The sequence below is a fragment of the Bombina bombina genome, chromosome 4 (assembly GCF_027579735.1).
Source record: "Bombina bombina isolate aBomBom1 chromosome 4, aBomBom1.pri, whole genome shotgun sequence".
Taxonomy (NCBI): domain Eukaryota; kingdom Metazoa; phylum Chordata; class Amphibia; order Anura; family Bombinatoridae; genus Bombina; species Bombina bombina.
In genome coordinates this window covers 333,436,024-333,459,987 of record NC_069502.1, presented here as the reverse complement: position 1 = coordinate 333,459,987, position 23,964 = coordinate 333,436,024, and the positions used below count along the sequence as shown (strand labels likewise).

General features: G+C 37.0%; 1 protein-coding gene across 1 annotated transcript in view; it reads right to left on the bottom strand.

Moving 5' to 3' along the window:
* Window positions 1-10,790: 10,790 nt before the first annotated feature.
* The window catches only part of LOC128657435 (vomeronasal type-2 receptor 1-like), a 216,234-nt gene continuing 203,060 nt past the window's right edge, over window positions 10,791-23,964 (bottom strand). Inside the window, exons 5-6 of the mRNA XM_053711787.1 lie at window positions 21,654-21,705; window positions 10,791-11,788 (exon numbers count right to left, since the gene is read on the bottom strand). Coding sequence (XP_053567762.1) covers window positions 10,791-11,788; window positions 21,654-21,705 — 1,050 coding nt within the window. The remainder of the gene's footprint in view (window positions 11,789-21,653; window positions 21,706-23,964) is intronic.

The window sequence follows — 23,964 nt, the reverse complement described above, 5'->3', positions numbered from 1 at the left end:
ACTGTCACATGCCAACTGGATTACATGGTTCCATATTGCCCAATTATACAGCTTGCCTGTGTAGACTGAGCTTGCAGAAAAGGTTAACCTTGAAAACAGGCTCTCATATATTGATAATGTGCTCGTGAAATAGGACAGACAAAAATCCACTCAAAAGCTTATGTTTTCTGATACCCTGGAATTTCACTGTTGAATTATCTCCATGCAAAGTACTGGGTTAGTGAGTTTTTAAATGGATTGGAAAGACTATGCAAGACTATGCAATTTTCCTTTAAATAGGCTATTTATTGAACATGAAGCATTTGTTTTTTGCTTTTTTCTTTGTGAATTGAATTGAAGTTAAAAAAAAATGAGAAAAAAGAATACATTCTTAGAAGCACTCATAATGGAGTCATTATCAATCATACACACATATCTATTTAATAATTTGTTTGTTTGTGTTGGAGTATGGTATGCATATAAACATTTAGGTGTTGATTACAAAGCTTTAGAAAAACTTAATTTATCTACAAAAAATCCATAGACTTTAACAGGGGATTTCTGTTGAAAACCATTAGATACCTTTTTTAAAGGATTGTGACCGACCCTATAGGGGCTGATTTATTATGCTGCGAATGCAGCGGTTTTTCGCTGGAATTCATAAGTTAAGAAGCAGCGGTCCTAAGACTGCTGCGCCTTAAATCATCCGCCACCTCTCAGGCCGCGGACAGCTATCAGTCTGATCAGATATGATTGGATTGATTGACACCACCTGCTAGAAATGCTTGTGCAATGATAATTGCCAACAGCGTATGCGGCTATAGAGGATCGTTGGTAAATCTACCCCTTAGGCCTCTATTTAACAAAGGTCTGTCAGACCTGATCTGACAGTGCGGATCAGGTCCGACAGACCTCGCTGAATGTGGTGAGCAATACTCTCTCCGTATTCAGCATTGCACCAGCAGCTCTTGTGAGCTGCTGGTGCAACGCCGCCCCCTGCAGGGGGTCTCAATCAACCCGATTGTTGGGTTGAATTGCGGCTATGTCTGTCCGCCTGCTCAGAGCAGACGGACAGGTTATGGAGCAGCGGTCTTTAGACCTCTGCTTCATAACTGGTGTTTCTGGCGAGCCTGCAGGCTCGCCAGAAACACGGGCTCTCAAGCTCTATCCAGAGCTTGATAAATGGGCCCCTTAGTCTCTATTATAATGATTTCAATATTTAATTCATGTTTCTTCTTTTATTTTCTCTTTCTGTGCTTTTAAAAATTTCTCTTACTTGTTTTCTTTATTTCAACCCTTTACTTAAACAATAGGCTTTTATAAATCAGTGATAGGTAGTGGTTAATGAGTGCAAAGCAATATTTGTTCATGAAAGTATAATAGATAGAAATTACTTCAAATGTACTCACCCAAACTTGAAAGATAAGACCTTAAAAATGTATAATAATGATGTTGATTGTATCTATGGCAAAAATAGAAACCTTTCCCTGCTATGGGCATCACCAGCTTTCTGTGTAATGATACATACTCATAAGTACAACTTAAAATTACATATACATAATAAAAAAAAAAAACAGAAGATACTAAGTGCCAGAAAGAGGGGGGGGGGGGGGTTAGGCTTTGTATGCCTATTTAGGCCCTACTTAAAAGGACATCTTTGTTGATGTCAATATTGATGTTGAGTGGTTGCTGCTTTTACTTCGATCACAGTTCCAAACAGAACCTTGTATGTGAATGTTTGCTAGGCAGTTGTCAAAATCAATAACTTAAGGCCATATTGTTTCTATTTACAACACTGAGTTAAGATAGGAATATTTACATTTTCTAGGATGAAATATAAAGAAACCAGATGCACTATATTAAAGAAAATGGTATATTTTAATATCTGTATCTATGTGTGTGGGACACTAGCTAAAGACAAGTTACGTTCATGAGATGATTGGTTTAATACAGTGGTTTTCAGTGTGAGGCGGCCTCCAAAGGGGGCGCTAGAGCAAATAAGAAGAGGTACAATAGCAGTGACACTTCACACTAGCCAGAGGCAGCAGCTGACATTGGCAAAACATAAAACGTTTTTTAAGAGACGATAACGCCATTTTGTTGTGGAATAAAGCAAATGGTGGAATGTACTGTAGGTGAAAGAAAGGCACTGAGGTTGAAATCGTCAGAGACTGTTTTTTATTTGTTGTCTTGATCAGTAAGTTGCATTTAACACTGGAGTAACAAAGTACAAACTGAGACATTAGTGAAGCACTCTTTTGGAAGAACAGAATAAGCTTTTAAGAGGTGTGTGTGAAGCCTGTATCTGATGTAAATTCCTAAAATTATAACTAAAAATAAATATTGCAATTTTCTTAAAAGATAAAAAAATAAAGTAACATTATGGGGGGATTGTCTTGTAAATTTCATTAGAATTGAGGCTCACTTTCTGATGTAGGAAGTCCCCTGTGCTTGTCCTGCCACCTAGGGGGTTTCTTCGTTCCCATCTCTTTCCTAAAAATGAGGCAGTGGAGGAGATACAGGGAAAGAGCTAAAGAACTGGAGAGGGAGAGAAAATCCCCCTTCCCCTTTTTTACCTTCTATTGTAAGGAATCCTGCCCCCCTCTCAATTTGGATTGAATGTTTATACTCTATAGGCTAGATTACAAGTGGCTACACAGTCAGAAGAAATCTTCTATATTGTTCACCTGTGGAATTGATATGTTTTTACCTTGGAATAAATAGCTTTGATTTTATCTGCTATTTTCTGGATTGAGCCCGTTTTTTTTTTCTAAGTCTGTGTGCTGGGATTTCTTCTGACTGTGTAGTTGCATTGTTCAATTGGTAGCTGTGGTGGAACTCCCTTAGTCCTGGGTACCGGATCTAGGACTCTCTGTTCCTGGAAGGACTTCTGGTTTTCGACACTAGGCACATGGGGCATATGTATCAAGCTCCGAATGGAGCTTGATGCCCCGTGTTTCTCTTGTGAGCTGCTGGTGCAATGATGAATACGGCGAGCGTATTGCTCACCGTATTCAGTGATATCTGTCGGACCTGATCCGCACTGTCAGATGAGGTCCGACAGACATTGATAACTAGAGGCCATAGCGTGAAGACCGCTGCAGGGTAAGAGAAAGTTGCGGGAGTTGAGGAGTAGAGCGCATACCATTACAGGAGATTAGATTACAAGCGGTGTGTTAAATTATTTTTCCTTGCGTGCTAACTGCGCTCAAACTAAAGCATTATCAAGGCCACATAAGGGTGCGAATTACAAGTTGAAAGTAAAATGTTGGTGCACAAGTGAAAGACTGAAGCCTGCTAACTTCAAGACTTCTATAGGGAGAACTGAAAAAAAAACTATTAGTTATCGCTTACGTGCTAACTGGACAATGTGTTAAACCTAAGACTGTTAAGAATACTTTATATTCCTATGTTCTTCAAATCGAAGAAAATGTTCCTTTTATTTTTAAATATATTTTTTCTAAAATATTTATATAAACCTATATATTTATATGAATATATACAGATGTAGATATACATAGATATATTGTTTATTCTGGAATATATAGAAAAATGTACTTTAAAAAAAAAAAAGAACATTTTCTTCCAAATGAAGAACAAAGGAATTTAAAGTATTTCTTTTCAAAACACATAAAACCCACATTAAAGATGAATAAAAATTATATTGCAAACAGTTTATTAATATTTGGAAATAGAAATGAGAAAACATGGAGCATAAAGGGAAAAAAAAGAACCATCATGGTGCAGTATATCTAAGTAAAAATGATTAATTTATTGTATACACAAAAAAACAAACTCACAATTATGACTTCAAACAATCGGCTAGATTACGAGTCTTGCCTTAGCCTTAAAAAGCAGCGTTGAGGTGTCCCAACGCTGCTTTTTAACGCCCGCTGGTATTACGAGTCAGGCAGGAAAGGGTCTACCGCTCACTTTTTTTCAGCGATTTTAGCTTACCGCAAATCCCCTTACGTCAATTGCGTATCCTATCTTTTTAATGGGATTTGCCTAACGCCGGTATTACGATCACATAAAAAAGTGAGCGGTAGACCCTCTCCTGGCAAGACTCCTACTGCATTTAAAAGTCAGTAGTTAAGAGTTTTATGGGCTAACGCCGGAACATAAAGCTCTTAACTAAAGTGCTAAAAGTACACTAACACCCATAAACTACCTATTAACCCCTAAACCGAGCCCCCCCTCCACGTCGGAAACACTTAAATAAAATGTTTAACCCCTAATCTGCCGACCGGACATTGCTGCCACTTTAATAAATGTATTAACACTCCCGCCTCGCAAACACTAGTTAATTTTTATTAACCCCTAATCTGCCATCCCTAACATCGCCGACATCTACCTACATTTATTAACCCCTAATCTTCCGACCCCAACGTCGCTGCTACTATATTACATTTATTAATCCCTAAACCTAAGTCTAAACCTAAGTCAAACCCCCCCAAATTAAATATAATTTAAATTAAACTAAATAAATTTACCATAATTAAATACATTATTCCTATAAAATAAACCCTAAGCTAGCTACAATATAACTAATAATTACATTGTAGCTATCTTAGGATTTATATTTATTTTACAGGCAACTTTGTATTTATTTTAACTAGGTAGAATAGTTATTAAATAGTTATTAACTATTTAATAACTACCTAGCTAAAATAAGTACAAAAGTACCTGTAAAATAAACCCTAACCTAAGTTACAATTACACCTAACACTACACTATAATTAAACTAATTACCTAAACTACCTACAATTAATTACAATTAAATTAAATAAACTAAATTACAAAAATTGCCCCAAAGTAATCAGCTCTTTCACCTGTAAAAAAAATACAATAACTCCCCCCCCCCCCAACATTAAAGCCCACCACCCACACACCCAACCCTACTCTAAAACCCACACAATCCCCCCTTAAAAAAACCTAACACTACCCCCTTGAAGATCACCCTACCTTGAGCCGTCTTCACCCAGCCGGGCACAAGTGGTCCTCCAGAGGGTCCGAAGTCTTCATCCTATCCGGCCAGAAGAGGACCTCCAGACCGGCAGAAGGCTTCATCCAGGCAGCATCTTCTATCTTCATCCTTCCGGAGCGGAGCGGGTCCATCTTCAAGACATCCGACGCAGAGCATCCTCTTCATCCGACGGCCGACGACTGAATGACTGGTCCTTTAAGTGACATCATCCAGGATGAATCCTATCAGCCAATTGGAATTAAGGTAGGAAAAATCCTATTGGCTGATGCAATCAGCCAATAGGATTGAAGTTCAATCCGATTTGCTTATCCAATCAGCCAATAGGATTGAGCTTGCATTCTATTGGCTGTTCCAATCAGCCAATAGAATGCAAGGTCAATCCTATTGGCTGATTGCATCAGCCAATAGGATTTTTCCTACCTTAATTCTGATTGGATCAGCCAATCGGAATTCAAGGGACGCCATCTTGGATGACATCACTTAAAGGACCAGTCATTCAGTCGTCGGCCGTCAGATGAAGAGGAAGCTCCGCGTCGGATGTCTTGAAGATGGACCAGCTCTGCTCTGGAAGGATGAAGATAGAAGATGCCGTCTGGATGAAGCCTTCTGGCAGTCTGGAGGTCCTCTTCTAGAGGGATAGGATGAAGACTTCGGACCCTCTGGAGGACCACTTGTGCTCGGCTGGGTGAAGACGGCTCAAGCTAGGGTGATCTTCAAGTTTTTTTAAGGGGGGATTGGGTGGGTTTTAGAGTAGGGTTGGGTGTGTGGGTGGTGTGTTTTAATGTTGGGGGGTATTGTATTTTTTTTACAGGTGAAAGAGCTGATTACTTTGGGGCAATGCCCCGCAAAAGGCCCTTTTAAGGGCTATTTGTAATTTAGTATAGGGTAGGGAATTTTATTATTTTGGGGGGCTTTTTTATTTTATTAGGGGGATTAGTTTAAAATTCTGGTAAATCTTTTTTTTTTTCCTGTAATTTAGTGGGGGGGGGGGTTTCCGTAATTTAACTATTAGTTATATTGTAGCTAGCTTAGGGTTTATTTTATACGTAAGTATTTAGTTTTAAATAGGATTAATTTATTTAATTGTAGTAAATTTATTAAGATGTATTTAAATTCTATTTAAGTTAGGGGTTAGGGTTAGACTTAGGTTTAGGGGTTAATAAATTTATAATAGTGGCGGCGACGTTGGCGGCAGCAGATTAGGGGTTAATAAATTTAATATAGTTGCGGCGACGTTGGGGGGTGGGCAGATTAGGGGTTAATAAATATAATGTAGGTGTCGGCGATGTTGGGGGCATCAGATTAGGGGTTAATAAATATAATGTAGGTGGCGGCGGTGTCCGGAGCGGCAGATTAGGGGTTAATAATATAATGTAGGTGTCAGCGATAGCGGGGGCGTCAGATTAGGGATTAATAAGTGTAAAATTAGGGGTGTTTAGACTCGGGATTCATGTTAGGGTGTTAGGTGCAGACATAAAATTAATTTCCCCATAGGAAACAATGGGGCTGTGTTAGGAGCTGAACGCTGCTTTTTTGCAGGTGTTAGGTTTTTTTTCAGCCAGCTCAGCCCCATTGTTTCCTATGGGGAAATTGTGCACGAGCACGTTTTGCCAGCTTACCGCTACCGTAAGCAACGCTGGTATTGAGGTGAGATGTGGAGCTAAATTTTGCTTAACACTCACTTTTCTGAGGCTAAAGCCGGCTTGCAGAAAACCTGTAATACCAGCGTTGTCTTAAGTGAGCGGTAAGAAAAAAAGGAGCGTTAGCAACGCACCCCTGTTACCGCAAAACTTGTAATCTCGCCGAATGTGAGGTATGTGTAAAGCGTAGGTACAGCTGACTCCTACTCTGTGCTTGAGCGCTACTCGTATCCCCAGATAAAATGCTGAGAGATATGTGAGCGAGATCTATTTCCCCAGAGCAGGTCCCTTCTCCAGTATGGCAAACCCGTGTTGCTGGCAATGGTTTCTCACCAACCGGAAAAGGTCTGACGTCACAGTACGTCTATGTGGGCATGGCCTTACACATTTCGTGGGACTCCTCCCGCTTCTCTTCTTGTCTCCCTCTATTTATCCATAGATTGTATGTGATGTGATCATATGGTAAATGCAATGTCTTCAAGAAGGTTATGTATTTTTATGTAAATGAATTAAGTGTTGTAAGCAGCTTTTTGTCATGTTTGTTATGGTTTTACATATGTGCGAACCCTCTTTATTGCAAATAGAGCTGAGAATGACTGTAAGGGGCTCGCTGTTGGCGCTAACGCAATTGGATTGTTATTTTATGTGACTGATCAGTATTGAAGACATTGCATTTACCATACGATCACGTCACATACTATCTATGGATAAATAGAGGGAGACAAGAAGAGTATGCATAGCCTCTGACAAAGTGGGAGGATTCCTGTGAAACTCATAAGGCCACGCCCCACATAGACATACTGTGACTTCAGACCTTTTCCGGTTGGTGAAAAACCGTTGCTGGCAACACGGGTTTGCCATACTGCCATACTGGAGAAGGGACTTGCTCTGGGGAAATAGATCTCGCTCACATATCTCTCAGCTTGTTATCTGACACCTGCATCTGCAGACAGGAAGGTCTGGGGATACGAGGAGCGCTCAAGCAAAGAGTAGGAGTCATCTGTACCTACACTTTACACATACATAACATTGTTTGAGGTCATAATTGTGAGTTTGTTTTTTTGTGTATACAATAAATTAATCATTTCTACTTGGATATACTGCACCATGATGGTTCTTTTTTTCTTCCCTTTTGCGCTCCATGTTTTCTCATTTCTAGTTCCAATTATTTATCATTCACTGATATCACACCAGTGATTTTAAAGGGAGCTGCACACCAAGGAGAAACGGCTTGCTGTTTTTGGACATTGTGATACGTTTTCACAGAAAGACTATCTGCAGCAAAGTAGGAACGTTATATGAATTTTGGAATGCTATTAATTTGCTATTTAATTGTATTGTGATTTTATTGTATTCAGCTTTATTCATGCACTTTTTAGGATATTTTTAACACCTTGCAGTACTTGCCACTTTTTCAGCTGTTTGTTGATTTGTTTTATAAATATTTAAATGAAATATTTTGTATTAACAAGTGTATATATGTGTGTAATAGTTTATTATAGTGTGTTTTTGATGTGTTTCATGATTTATTTTTTAACCCTTACAGTTTACTTCAGGTCTGAAGTCATGCTAAATATTCTAGCACAGTTGCTTACACTCAAGATAAAACTATAACTTTAACTTGTAATATCAGTGAAAGTTAGAGTGCTTGCAATCTTCAATCTAAGTTGCGATAGAGCAATGTCGGCCCTGCAAACCCTTCTCTGTTTAACAAACTTTACCATGGAAAATCTAAAAGTAACAAAGGGGCGCCATATAGAGTGATACTGTAAACCCAGAGTAAAATAAAATACAATTTCCTCACTGCACTACGGAAAGATTAGTGTATGTCTGGCAGGCTGGAATTGTCAGTCTCAAGCTAACTGTTTCCACGGTAATTATGCTCAATTCTTTTTAGAATCAGGAGCGTTTGATCCAAAATATAAACACAGCTTCCAATAGGTGTATTAAAATTAGAGATTTATTAAAGGCAAAGCTGCCTATTAAATGCAACAATATTACTTAATTCATTATTAGCTATTTTTGTTGTTGTTTTTCTTTACCATGGACTTGTAATATCAAGTAGCGTGCTAATGTTAGTGTGGTCCAGCAATATCACGTGTCCTGTCCCGCACTATCATTGGTGCACCATTTGTAATCTGGGCTGATGTGTTTTTACCTAGTCTCTCCCCCCCCCCTTTTATGTCAGTGCTGTCCTTATATTGCCCAATATTAAAATAATATACTCACCTACTTGGTTTTGATTTTTCATTGAACGGATTATACAGCCTTCTTTGACCACTGTTTTTTATATCTATCTATAATTGCTTCAAACCTCTGTTATTTCTTTTGAAATGCCTATACTGTTATTCCAATGGTACCTGTGGTTACAAGGGCATAGTTTCTGCCTCAGTGAATCCTGTTATCGACTTTTGCTTTACACCGTGTAATTTTCAGTTTATTGTAATACAGCTTTATCAATTGTTATATTTTATTTATCTTTTAAAATTCAATAAATACAACTTTGAAAAAAAAAGTAAAATTAAGACAGGAAGTTTTCAGTGGCTTTATTAAAATGTAACTTAATTTTTCACAAGATTTTATTGTTTTCTAAAAATATGCTATAACGTTTAAGTAAAAAAGAATTAATTGTCAGTAATGCTAAATATGTTACCATTCTAAGAAATATTTAATCTACAACTATAGACATCACACTACATCACACTACAAGAACTTAAACAACCAATCATTTATCAGACTGAATTATTGAAAACAGATTTCTCTGGGCTAACCTGGTACCTGGTATTATTATGAAAATATATACACCGATTATGTACACCTTTAACAGAATATCTCTATGTATATGTCTTGTAACAGGAAAAAAATAAATAAATAATGTTTTAAATATGTTATTCTGTCTTTATGTAAATATATTTAAAGGCATTATATACATGTATTTTATGCATATATAAGGTCTCTGAAGACAGCGTAACCGAAACGCGTCAGCCTCATTCCTTTACTCACTTGCATTTGTGATTTTATATATTTTATCCTTTTCATACTTGAATAAATATCTACTTATTTTTCATCCGGGCTTTGCTTATTTTAGTTTTTTCTAACTATATTATTCATATATCCCATATTCCAAATGCAAATTTTACACAACTCAGTCCTTTGCATTTTGTATTAACTTTAAAAATTATCAACACTTATAGGGACAGAAAATTAAACTTTCGTGATTCAGAAAGAGCATGCAATTTAAAACAACTTTCTATTTTACTTCTATTATCAGATTTGATTTGTTCTCCTTTTATTCTTTGTTGAAAACTGAACTTAGGAAGGCTGACAAGAAGTTAGGAGTGTACACATGTCTATGCCATCATTGTTTGTCTCTATGTATAACATTGCTATAAACAATGTTGAAAACACTGCTGCCAGATGTCTTAAGACACGTGCACTCTCCTGAGCTCACCTAGAATTACTCTTTACAAAAGATAACAAGAGAATTAAAGGGACATAATACCCATATGCTAAATCACTTGAAACTGATGCAGTATAGCTGTAAAAAGCTGACAGGAAAATATCACCTGAGCCTCTCTATGTAAAAAAGGAAGATATTTTACCTCACAATCTCCTCAGCTCAGCAGAGTAAGTTCTGTGTAAAATGTTATACTCAGCTGCTCCCAGCGGCAGGTAAAAAAAAAAAAAGAAGAAGAAATAAGCAGCAGCCAATCAGAATCAGCAGTGCTGAGGTCATGAAATCTTTTACTGTGATCTCATGAGATTTCACTTAACTCTCATGAGATTTCATAGTAAGCTGAATAGGGAAATAACATGAGAGTGCACGAGGCTTATCCCTTCAGCTGTCCCAGGACAGACATACTAATATGCTGCTTAGAAATCCTTTACAATGGGATGTGGCTACTGAGGAACTTTTGAGGTAAAATATCTTTCTTTTTTACATAGAGATGTTCAGGTGATATTTTCTAGTCAGCTTTTTACAGCTATGCTGCATCACTTTCAAGTGTTTAAACATATGGGTATTATGGCCCTTTAAGCAAAATTAATAATAGAAGTAGATTGGAAAGTTCCCTCATATGTCATGTGCTATCCAATCAATTTAAGTTTAATTTTTAATTTACTGTCTCTTTATTGCTAATGAACAAAAATGATTCTGGATTGAACTAAATATGTAGGACTGGACTTTACTCATCAAGTACAACAGTGGAAACAGTTGTACTGTTGACCTCACTAGTAATGGAAGCAGATGTAGCTGGAGCACTTTTATCATTGGTAGCAGCTCTACCACCAACAATTTCTTCAGTGTTTCTTTCTGGTTTTAGAAGTATTATGTATCCTTTGGGTACAAAAATACAACCAAGTAAACCAAAACTTGAGGCTAAGATGGCAAAGATTTCAACAGCCACTTTGAATTTTCCACGAGTACTTAAGTAAGCTGGAACAAAAGATATCCAAACAATAAAGAAGACCAGCATTCCAAAAGTAATAAATTTAGCCTCATTGAAATTATCCGGTAGTTTTCGAGCTACAAAGGCAGTAAGAAAGCATAATATGGCAAGGAAGACATCAAACCCAAACATTGAGCACAGAAATTCGATTGAACCCTCATTGCATTCAAGAATGATCTTTACATTTTGAGATTCCATATTTTTATAGACCCAAGGAGGGTACAAAATTAGATAGGCTGTACAAATACCAGTTTCAATAGTCAAACCGATGACAGCAACTATTTTTTGATAGAGAGGCTTCATGATTATCTGGTTCTTTTTATCAGCAACTTTAGATTTTGCAGCCCTTTTTGATAACATCAAAACAATTGTCTTTCCAAGTATACAAGAGAGGCAAAGGGAAAACCCCAAAGCAAGAGTAGTTTGACGGGCCATGCAAGACCATGCTTCTGGCTTTCCTACAAAAAGTATTGAAGTCATAAAAGTGCAAACCAAAGATATCTGTATGAGAAAACTCAACTCCCTATCATTTGCCTTGACTAAAGCTGTTTCTCTGTACATTGTATAAATAACAGTGAACACAATGACAAGGGAAGATCCAAATACAGCCAAGAATATCAATGTGATTCCCAGAGCTTCATCAGTTGCAAGAAATTCCACCTCCTTCAATACACATTCATTTCTGTAAGAATTAGACCAAAAGTCTGACGGACAAGAAATACATTCTCTTGCATCTGAAAAACAATTAATAATAGGAAAAATTAAGTTTCAAAATTATTATCATTTTAGATTAGTATACAGTGAATAACAGTTTTTAAGAAAACATTTTTCAAAAAATTGTACCTATAATGTGTCATAAAGTGTATTAGGGATTTTTATATGGACTGTGCAAAAAGCGTTTATTTAATTTTTTTTTTTAAGAATAACAGCTTCTCAACCAGGCTACCTATAACTCTTCCTTGTGCCTCATGACAGGCTATACAAGTCCATCATAAACCTAAGCAGCTTTATCCCAAAGAAAATGTATATATTTAGGCAACATTTCAATAAAGTAATCACTTTGCTGTCTTCTACATATATATATAATGTTTTGGTGCTTGCACCCCTGAAAGCTGCATGAGTTGTCCTCATCATCCAGTGAGCAAAAATGTATTGGGTATTATTCATATAGCACATGTATATCTCACTTGTTTCATTAAAATTTTAAGCTGCATTTACTTAAATGTTTTGCAATAATATTAATATGCTTAAAGGAGTCTGGTACTTATTTTACTTTCTTGACACAAATGTGGATATTTTGCTATATACTATGCAGATCATTGTCATGGAACATTTGTGAAAAATCTTGTGACAAGAGCTCAACTGCAATGCTATTTATTAGTCTCTCCATCCACATTATTATTATTATTATTATTATTATTATTATTATTATCAGTTATTTGTAGAGCGTCAACAGATTCTGCAGTGCTAAAAACATGGGTCTAATATGCAAGGTAACAATTATGGGAGACAAAGGGATAGAGGGCCCTGCCAAGAGCTTCACTGTTGTAAATCAGCTCTCATGAAGGTGATCTACAAAGTAGCTGGGCTCATAGTCTTACGCGTTTTAGCACTGGTACCTATTACATAACCACCAGTGATTCAGGCCACAAAAGGTGCAATTAACGCTAATTGTAACGCTGTCCCAGCTGCTATTAACCATGTGTGCAAGCTGGTCAACACTAACCATAATACTCCTCACTAAGATTTAACCCCACTCCATGAGCTCCACAATGTCAGTCCTTAAAGGGAAAGTCAAGTCCAAAAAAAACTTTCATGATTCAAATAGGGCATGCAATTTTAAACAACTTTCCAATTTACTTGTATCACCAATCTTGCTTTGTTCTCTTGGTATTCTTTGTTAAAAGCTAAACCATATGCTAATTTCTTAGACCTTGAAGGCAGCCTCTTATGTGAATGCATTTTGACAGTTTTTCACCACTAGAGGGCATTAGTTCATGTGTGTCATATAGATAACATTGATCACACGCACGTGAAGTTACCTAGGAGTATAATGGCTATAATGCAAGTCTGTCAAAAGAACTGAAATAAGGGGGCAGTTTGCAGAGGCTTAGATACAAAGTAATCACAGAGGTGAAAAGTGTATTATAACTGTGTTGGTTACACAAAACCGGGGAATGTGTAATAAAGGGATTTTCTATCTTTTTTAAGCAACAAAAATTCTAGTGTTGACTGTCCCTTTAATGTTAATAAAAACTCACTGACTGTTAAATAGTGAAGTTGAGTCATAAAGAGGATGTAGATTTTAGTGAGGATTTTTGTGGAAGGGAGTCTAACAGAGGAAACCGGGTTACATATAGGGTTCATTGCAGGACAACAGGCTTGTAGTAAGATTTAATAGTTTTTTTATAGACCAAGTTAATGGTTAAAGGGACAGTCAAGTCAAAACTAAACGTTCATGATTCAGATAGAACACACAATTTTAAACAACTTTCCAATTCACTTTCCTTATCTAAATGTGCACAGTCTTTTTATATTCACACTTTCTGAGGCACAGATTCACATATATACTTATATACTTAGGAGCTGCTACAAAGCTTGAGCCACTACACTTTTGTGAAAGCTGACTTGCTGCTAATATAATGGCAGGTCTGCCAGTAATAGCATATTGCATAGAAACTAGGCCTAAGAGGAAAAATAGTTTCAAGGTTTTATGACTCTATGGCCACATCATCTGGCAAAAATCTAACAGCTAGATTCCGAGTTTTGCAGTATGCGTGAAAAAGCAGCGTTAAGGCTCTTTTTCACTACCGCTGTTATTATGAGTCTTGCAGGTATTTCTGTACCGCACACTTTTTTGGCCGTAACGCAACGTAACTACCGCAGCTTTCAAAAAGTCCTTTTTCAATGGGACTTCCTTTGCGCCGGTATTACAAGTCTGCCTGGGAGGCCAAAAAGTGAGTGGTACAGCCAATACCATCAAGATCCATACTGTAAACTGAAAGTCAGTAGTTATGGGTTTTACGCTACAAAGCTGTACCATAAAACTCATAACTAAAGTGCTAAAAAGAACACTAACACCCATAAACTACGCATTAACCCCTAAACCGAGGCCCTCCCGTATCGCAAACACTAAAATAAAATTATTAACCCCTAACCTACCACTCCGGACATCGCCACCACTATAATAAACATATTAACCCCTAAACCGCCGTACTCAAGCATTGCAAACACTAGTTAAATATTATTAACCCCTAATCTGCTGTCCCTAACATCGCCATCACCTACCTACATTTATTAACCCCTAATCTGCCACCCCCAACGTCGTCGTCACTATTCTAAATTTATTAACCCCTAAACCTAACCCTAAGTCTAACCCTAACACCCACTAACTTTAATGTAATTAAAATAAATCTAAATAAAACCTACTATTAATAACTAAATAATTCCTATTTAAAACTAAATACTTATCTGTAAAATAAACCCTAAGCTAGCTACAATATAACTAATAGTTACATTGTATCTATCTTAGGTTTTATTTTTATTTCACAGGCAAGTTTGTATTTATTTTAACTAGGTAGACTAGTTAGCAAATAGTTATTAACTATTTACTAACTACCTAGCTAAAATAAATACAAATTTACCTGTAAAATAAAACCTAACCTGTCTTACACTAACACCTAACCTTACACTGCAATTAAATAAATTACATAAATTAAATACAATTAACTAAATTACAAAAAAAACACACTAAATTACACAAAATAAAAAAAAGTATCAGATATTTAAACTAATTGCACCTAATCTAATAGCCCTATCAAAATAATAAAAAGCCCCCCCTCCCATCCTAAACTAAACTACCAATAGCCCTTAAAAGGGCCTTTTGCGGGGCATTGTCCCAAAGACATCAGCTCTTTTACCTGTAAAAAAACAATATAAACAACCCCCAACAGTAAAACCCACCATCCACACAACCAACCCCCAAATAAAATCCTAACTTAAAAAACCTAAGCTCCCCATTGCCCTGAAAGGGGCATTTGGATGGGCATTGCCCTTAAAAGGGCATTTAGCTCTTTTTCAAGTGCCCAAACCTTAATCTAAAAATAAAACCCACCCAATAAACCCTTAAAAAAAGCCTAACACTAACCCCTGAAGATCCACTTACAGTTTTTGAAGACCCGACATCCATCCTCAACGAAGCCGGCAGAAGTCCTCAGCGAAGCGGCAGAAGTCTTCATCCAAACAGGCAGAAGTCTTCATCCAACCAGGCCGAAGTCTTCATCTAGACGGCATCTTCTATCTTCATCCATCCGGCGCGGAGTGGGTCCATCTTTAAGACATCCGGCGTGGAGCCTCCTCTTCAATCAACGTCTTCTTCAACAATGAATTCTACTTTAAATGACATCATCCAAGATGGCGTCCCTCGAATTCCGATTGGCTGATAGAATTCTATCAGTCAATCAGAATTAAAGGTGAAAAAATCCTATTGGCTGATGCAATCAGCCAATAGGAATGAGCTTCAATCTTATTGGCTGATCAAATCAGCCAATAGCATTGAGCTCGCATTCTATTGGCTGATTGGATCAGCCAATAGGATTTTTTCACCTTTAATTCCGATTGGCTGATAGAATTCTATCAGCCAATCGGAACTCAAGGGACGCCATCTTGGATGACATCATTTAAAGAAGATGGACCCGCTCCGCGCCGGATCGATGAAGATACAAGATGCTGTCTGGATGAAGACTTCTTCCACGGTTGGATGAAGACTTCTGCCCGGTTGGATGAAGACTTCTGCCGCTTTGTTGAGGACTTCTGCCGCTTCATTGAGGATGAATGTCGGGTTTTCAAAAACTGTAAGTGGATCTTCGGGGGTTAGTGTTAGGTTTTTTAATGGTTTATTGGGTGGGTTTTATTTTTAGATTAGGGTTTGGGCACTTGAAAAAGAGCTAAATGCTCTTTTAAGGGCAATGCCCATCCAAATGTCCTTCTCAGGGCAATAGGGAGCTTAGGTTTTTTAAGTTAGGATTTTATTTGGGGGGTTGGTTGTGTGGGTGGTGGGTTTTACTGTTGGGGGGTTGTTTGTATTTTTTTACAGGTAAAAGAGCTGATTTCTTTGGGGCAATGCCCCGCAAAAGGAGTCTGGTACTTATTTTACTTTCTTGACACAAATGTGGATATTTTGCTATATACTATACAGATCATTGTCATGGAACATTTGTGAAAAATCTTGTGACAAGAGCTCAACTGCAATGCTATTTATTAGTCTCTCCATCCACATTATTATTATTATTATTATTATTATTAGTTATTTGTAGAGCGTCAACAGATTCTGCAGTGCTAAAAATAGTTTTAAATAGGAATTATTTAGTTATTAATAGTAGGTTTTATTTAGATTTATTTTAATTACATTAAAGTTAGTGGGTGTTAGGGTTAGGTTTAGGGGTTAATAAATGTAGTATAGTGGTGGCGACGTTGGGGGTGGCAGATTAGGGGTTAATAAGTATAATGTAGGTGGCGGCGATGTTGGGGCAGCAGATTAGGGGCTAATAAGTATAATGTAGGTGGCGGCGGTGGCGGCAGATTAGGGGTTAATAAGTGTAATGTAGGTGTCGGCGATATCAGGGGCAGCAGATTAGGGGTGTTTAGACTCAAGGTTTATGTTAGGGTGTTAGGTGTAAACATACATATTATTTCCCCATAGGAATCAATGGGGCTGCATTAAGAAGCTTTACGCTCCTTTATTGCAGGTGTTAGGCTTTTTGTTAGCGGGCTCTCCCCATTGATGTCTATGGGGAAATCGTGCACGAGCACGTAAAACCAGCTCACCACAGCACTGGTATTGGAGTGTGGTATGGAGCCCAATTTTGCTCTACGCTCACTTCTTGCCTGCTAACGCCGGGTTTATGAAAACCTGAAATACCAACGCTGTAGGTAAGTGATCGGTGACAATAACTTTCAAGTTAGCAACTCGCCGCTCATAGCGCAAAACTCGTAATCTAGCCAAAAGTGTTTTGTAAAATATTACAACTATCCACTCCATTATAAGTAAATTCTGGTGAACATTGCTTTATTGTTCCTTTTTTAAAATTTTCACTTGACAGAGTAATAAGTTAATTAAATGTGCATTTCATATCAGTAAAAAGGAGCGTTTTTGCAATCAATAGCAAGTAACCTATCAGGATTGTGGTTAGAGTGCTTGGTGTCAGAATCAATGATCATACAACCAGAAGTTTGAGACGGCATACTTATGACATCGTGACATCTCAACTCAATTTTGTGTAACAAATCAGGATTAGTTTAAAATGATCTATAAAGGAGGAATATCAACCAACCTAGGCAAAGACTTATAATGAGAAAGGGACATTCTACAGACCCTGTTATTACAGCTGGAAGAGGTTTCTTTATTTGGGGCAGGTGTGTTTTACTGAGCTGGGAATTTAGTGTAGGGGGGCCTTGTATTCTAGCAGGCTCGGTTTAGTAGGTCCAGGGTCTGTGAGGCTGAGGTTAGTCAAGGATTGAAAATGCAGTGTGGTAGGGTTTAATGCCGGAGAGTAAGTTCATATTTAGGCTTTAGGTACTGGGAAGTTCTGGGATGTATGGATTTCATTGTGGCAGAGGGAATCCAGAACAGTAGGTGATAATGTTGTGGGAGAAGGATTTCCTAAGGAAAGTACAACCTATAACCTATGTTGCATAAGTACCAGTGCTTATTATTTAAATGATACTTACCTTAGCGAAAACTCCCTTTCCAGCAAACACCATTACTTTCTACGGCAGGCATATTGCAGTTTACAGGGGCAGCCCCTTCTTTTTAAAGTATTTCATGAGGATAGCCCCTGCAAGTGTCAACAAGGTTCTTCTTGTCTGATTTAGCTAATGATAGACAATCAGGTCTTCAGGGCCTGCACACAGTACTCAACATGAGGCCTAACTAATGATCTGTAAAGTGGTTTTAATGCCACTTTATAGATCATTAGTTAAGCATCATCTTGACTATTGTGTGCAGTTCTGGAGGCCATATCTCCAGAAGGATATAAACAAACTTGAATCTGTGCAAAGGAGGGCTACCAAAATGGTACATGGTCGTATAAGGAGAGGCTCAATGACCTAAATATATATAGCTTTGAGGAGAGAAGTGAAAGAGGTGATATGATAGCAACTTTCAAGTATATTAAAGGGCTTAGTAAAGCTGAGGCTGTGAGTATTTCACATAAATAGAAATATTCAAGAAAAGGGGTCACAATCTCAAGCTGAAGGGTAGTATATTTAGGAGTAATTTGCAGAAGCACTTCTTTACAGAAAGGGTGATTGATTCATGGAATATACTTCCACAAGAGGTGGTAATGACAAACACTATGGGGACTTTTGGAATGCCTGGAATAAGCATAAGGCTATTCTACAAACTAGATAAGTTTATACTTTTAGGAAATATCGGGGCAGATTTGCTGGGCCTACAGCTCTTATCTGCCGTTGTTTCTATCTAATCTCCGTCAGCATGGAGAGAAATATGGCATTGATTAGCCCTCACTGAATTTTCTTTAGACCGCTGCTTCATAACTGCTGTTTCCGGCGATCCTGAAACAGGGGCATCAAGCTCCATTCGGAGCTTGAAAATTTGCCCCCTAAAAGCAAGAGTGAGATTCAAATAAAGGGTGAAAAGTGTAATATTTATAAGTTTGTATTGGGCTAAACACACTACTTGAATCTCCTGTGAGGTTATAACCATCATTTTTACTGAAATGCAAATTTGTTTGCACAAGAAAGATTGCTGTGCCTCTTGTTTTTTATTATTTTAAAGTGCAGTTGTGGTTTATTGTGTAATTTGCATACTTAGATCTCATTCAATAGTTTACTAAGGAATAATAGACAAACAGGTACTTCACAAATACATTAACTTTTAAAAACACTTTAACTCCTCAGTTCTATAATGATAAATGCTCTGCCTTGAGAGAAATAAGCAAATATTTGTATCTTCTATTAATGCTCCTACTGTTTGCATGAGGGTTTTCGCGATCATTTGCACGTTAGTTAAATTGGGCTCATATTACAAGATGAGGGCAATCGCATGAGCGCAGTTTTGATTGACACTAGAATCATTACCATAATCTCAGAGCTGTGGTTAACTGTTACGCGAGTCAAACAAAAGTGTCACAAAACACATCAAAAAAACATTACAAAGTACAGTTACACTAATATTAATACTGTCTGATAAAAATTATTTTTTTTAAAATATTGCACACAAAAGTTCTAAGGGCCCAAAGATATGAGATCTCAGGTGTTATTAAAAAATTTTTTTAACATTGAGATACATACATATACATATCTAAATATGTATATGTATGTATATATATATATATATATATATATATATGTGTGTATGTGCATATATGTGCACATATGTATTTATGTATTTACAGACATATATACAAATATACAAACATAAATGCATATGTATACATAAATATATATATATATATATATATATTTATTTATATATATATATATATATATATATATATATATATACCCAAGAAAACATATAAAAGCATATTTATGTAATATTCATATGAAAATATGCGATCATGTTTTTGCCGTGAGTCAGATGTTTTTTTTTCCAGTTTTTTTTCTCCATTGACTTCTATGGGGGAATAGGTTATTGTTTGCACAACAGGCTAATTGTTCTAGAAGTAAGCTGTTTGAGCTTGTCGGGTTAGCATGAGAGCGATAACTTTTTACTTTCATTTCATAATACAAGCGAAACCCTACGGATGGTTTACTTCTACCTCAATTAGCACTCTAGCGGAAGCACAAAATACCACTTCACTTGTAATCTAGCCCTATATCGGGAGCTGCATTTACAATTAAAGCTATACTAGATTTGTCATGCTATCTATGACTAAGCTCCCTCTATAGCAGGAGCTGAGTTTATCATTATTCTAGCTGTATTACTTTTCTTTATTGTAAGTGAGGACTATTATGAATTTATGACGAACATCAGAGTAAGCAAAAAGTTTAAAAATAGAAAGACTATGCTTTCAACATGTGCACCCCTGACACATTTCACATAATGTTTCTTCAGAGGAGTACTCGCCGGCCGAGTTTGTGTATTTTTATTTGCATAAAAATCCCTCCCCCTGTATTGGATTAGATCTCTTTTAGATAAGGGGGCTTGTGGATTGGTTATTGTAGTTGTCTGTCAGTTAACTTTCTCCATTTGGTACATCCCTGACTTGTTTACTGAGTGAGCCAATGATGGCTCAGATAGTATTTCCTGGTTTGTTCTCATAGGTAGATGATGTTTACCTATGCTGTTCAAGTGCAGTTGTTGGTATATTAATTCCGTTGTTTTGAAACTTCTGAGCCTGAATCAGTCTCAACGATTGATCCTGAAATATCACTATGCTTAAGAAACAATAACTCAAAACTACTCTGGGAACCTGACATCGCAAGGTGCCTGGGAAATTTAGCTGAGAGGTTATTAGATGTATCTTTGGGAGACCCCGAAGAACCGTAATCTGATTAAAAACAACATCCTGGTGAAGAGACCAATCACCTTAAAGCAAAAACTGACGAAAAAGAAAACCAGAAGACAACTGACTTTTGCCTATAAGAAAAAGCCAAACACTTAACTAGGGAACTACAAATTCCCCCTGATGATTGATATAAGCCACTACAAAATCATTGTCTGATAGGAATAGGGAATAGAGGCCAACTCTGAAGGACCCTGAAAATAGTACAAAGTTCAATAACATTTATTGGAAACCTCACTTTCAAAGGAGCCCAAATCCCTTGTACTCTTAGAATTCCCCAGATGGCCCCCAATCTAAAGGAAATATAGTCCGAGAAGGACAAGCAAAATAAACCCTCTGCATAATGAGCCAATGAATCAGCCACCAGAACAGAAACTGAAAACCAGATCAAATTCCTGAGATAGCTGAGAAGGATCCATGCATAACAGGCAAAGCACACAAAACTGAAAATGGACAAAACAGAGAATCATTAGATGCCACAATCAAAAATCCAAATACCCCCATACAAAACACAGCTGAGGGAAAATGAAGAGACTGAAGAAACAAGCAAGCTAAAACCAGCTTTAGCCTTCTCTATTCAGACAGAGAACATCTCATGGATACAGAATCCATATGATAACCCAGAAAAGAACCTTTGTCTGAAGAATCAAGGAACAGCTTGGAAAAATAATTTTCCAACCATGCTGTTGAAGAAACAACAACAAAATGCTGAAGAAATAATCTGTTTAATAAAAAAGATAACAACCAGACAAATAAACACTGCAACACCCAGACAAAAGGACACCCAGAATCTAGAAGAAATTCTAGAAACTGTAGCAAGACTAAAGGATAAAGCAATGAAATGCAAATGCTTGTCCAAAAAAGCAAATCTCAGAAAATAATAATATTCCTAGCTGCATGAGATATTCTGCTGTCATTTTTTTGGGTAACAATAAAAGAAGAAGAAAAAAATAAAAAAAATAATAATATTCCTAGTTAATAGGAACATACAGATAGGTATCCCTTATTCCTACACTGAATTATTGGAATAACCACAATCAACATTAGAAACAGGAAAGGAAGTTCTGACCTTTAAGGCCTAATCCAAATAGAACTTGGCTTCTAGACAGAACCAGATAAAACTAGTTAAGAGGAAAAAAAACTGCTTATAGGTTATAAAGGAACTAAAATGAATAGAAGCTTTAGATATACCCCTGGACTAGTGTCCTGAGACCTCCAGAAATAGAAACAGAATCAAAACAATTTATTTCCCAGAAAGGAAATAAATAAGTCTAGATTAAAAACACCAAGCTGTAGCATAAAACTCATAACTAAAGTGCTAAAAAGTACACTAACACCCATAAAATACCTATTAACCCCTAAACCAAGGCCTTCCCGCATCGCACATACTAAAATAAAATTATTAATCCCTAATCTGCCACTCCGGACATCGCCGCCACTAGAATAAACATATTAACCCCTAAACCGCCGCACTACCGCATCGTAAACACTAGTTAAATATTATTAACCCCTAATCTGCTGTCCCTAACATCGCCGCCACCTACCTACATTTATTAACCCCTAATCTGCCACCCCCAATGTCGATGCCACTATACTAAATTTATTAACCCCTAAACCTAAGTCTAACCCTAACCCGAACACCCCCTAACTTAAATATAATTAAATGAAATCTAAATAAAACTTACTATCATTACCTAAATAATTCCTATTTAAAACTAAATACTTACCTATAAAATAAACCCTAAGCTAGCTACAATATAACTAATAGTTGCATTGTATCTAGCTTAGGGTTTATTTTTATTTTACAGGCAAGTTTGTATTTATTTTAACTAGGTAGAATAGTTACTAAATAGTTATTAACTATTTAATAACTACCTAGCTAAAATAAATACAAATTTACCTGTAAAATAAAACCTAACCTGAGTTACACTAACACCTAACATTACACAACAATTAAATAAATTACATAAATTAAATACAATTACCTAAATTACAAAACAAAACACTAAATTACACAAAATAATAATAATTTAATTACAAGATATTTAAACTAAATACACCTAATCTAATAAAAAGAGCCCCCCCCAAATAAAAAAAACCCTAGCCTAAACTAAACTACCAATAGCCCTTAAAAGGGCCTTTTGCGAGGCATTGCCCCAAAGAAATCAGCTCTTTTACCTGTAAAAAAAAATAAAAACAACCCTCCAACAGTAAAACCCACCACCCACACAACCAACCCCCCAAATAAAACCCTAACTAAAACACCTAAGCTCCCCATTGCCCTATTGCTGCCCAAACCCAAATCTAAAACCCACCCAATAAACCCTTAAAAAAACACTAACCCCAGAAGATCCACTTACAGTTTTGAAGACCGGACATCCATCATCAACAAAGCCAGGAGAAGTCCTCAACGAAGCGGCAAGAATCAGCCAATCGGAATTAAGGTTGAAAAAATCCTATTGCTTGATCCAATCAGCCAATAGGATTTAGCTTGCATTCTATTGGCTGATTGGAACAGTCAATAGAATGCGAGCTCAATGCGAGTCGTCGTAAGAAGAGGATGCTCCACGCTGGATGTCTTGAAAATGGACCCGCTCCACGCCGGATGGATGAAGATAGAAGATGCCGTATGGATGAAGACTTCTGCCCGTGTGGAGGACCACTTCTCCCGGCTTGGATGAAAACTTCTCCCGGCTTCGTTGAGGACTTCTTTCTGCTTCGTTGAGGACTTCTCCCGGCTTCGTTGACAATGGATGTCCGGTCTTCAAAACTGTAAGTGGATCTTTGGGGGTTAGTGTTAGGTTTATTGGGTGGGTTTTAGTTTTAGATTAGGGTTTGGGCAGCAATAGAGCTAAATGCCCTTTTAAGGGCAATGCCCATCCAAATGCCCTTTTCAGGGCAATGGGGAGCTTAGGGTTTTTTAGTTAGGGTTTTATTTGGGGGGTTGGTTGTGTAGGTGGTGGGTTTTACTGTTGGGAGGTTGTTTTTTTACAGGTAAAATAGCTGATTTATTTGGGGCAATGCCCCGCAAAAGGCCCTTTTAAGGGATATTGGTAGTTTAGTTTAGGCTAGGGTTTTTTATTTGGGGGGGGGGCTTTTCTTATTTTGATAGGACTATTAGATTAGGTGTAATTAGTTTAAATATCTTGTAATTTGTTTTTTATTTTGTGTAATTTAGTGTTTGTTTGTTTTTGTAATTTAGGTAATTGTATTTAATTTAGTTAATTGTATTTAATTTAATTTATTTAATTGTAGTGTAAGTTTAGGTGTTAGTGTAAGACAGCCTAGGTTTTATTTTCCAGGTAAATTTGTATTTTTTTTAGCTAGGTAGTTAGTAAATAGTTAATAACTATGTAGTAACTATTCTACCTAGTTAAAAT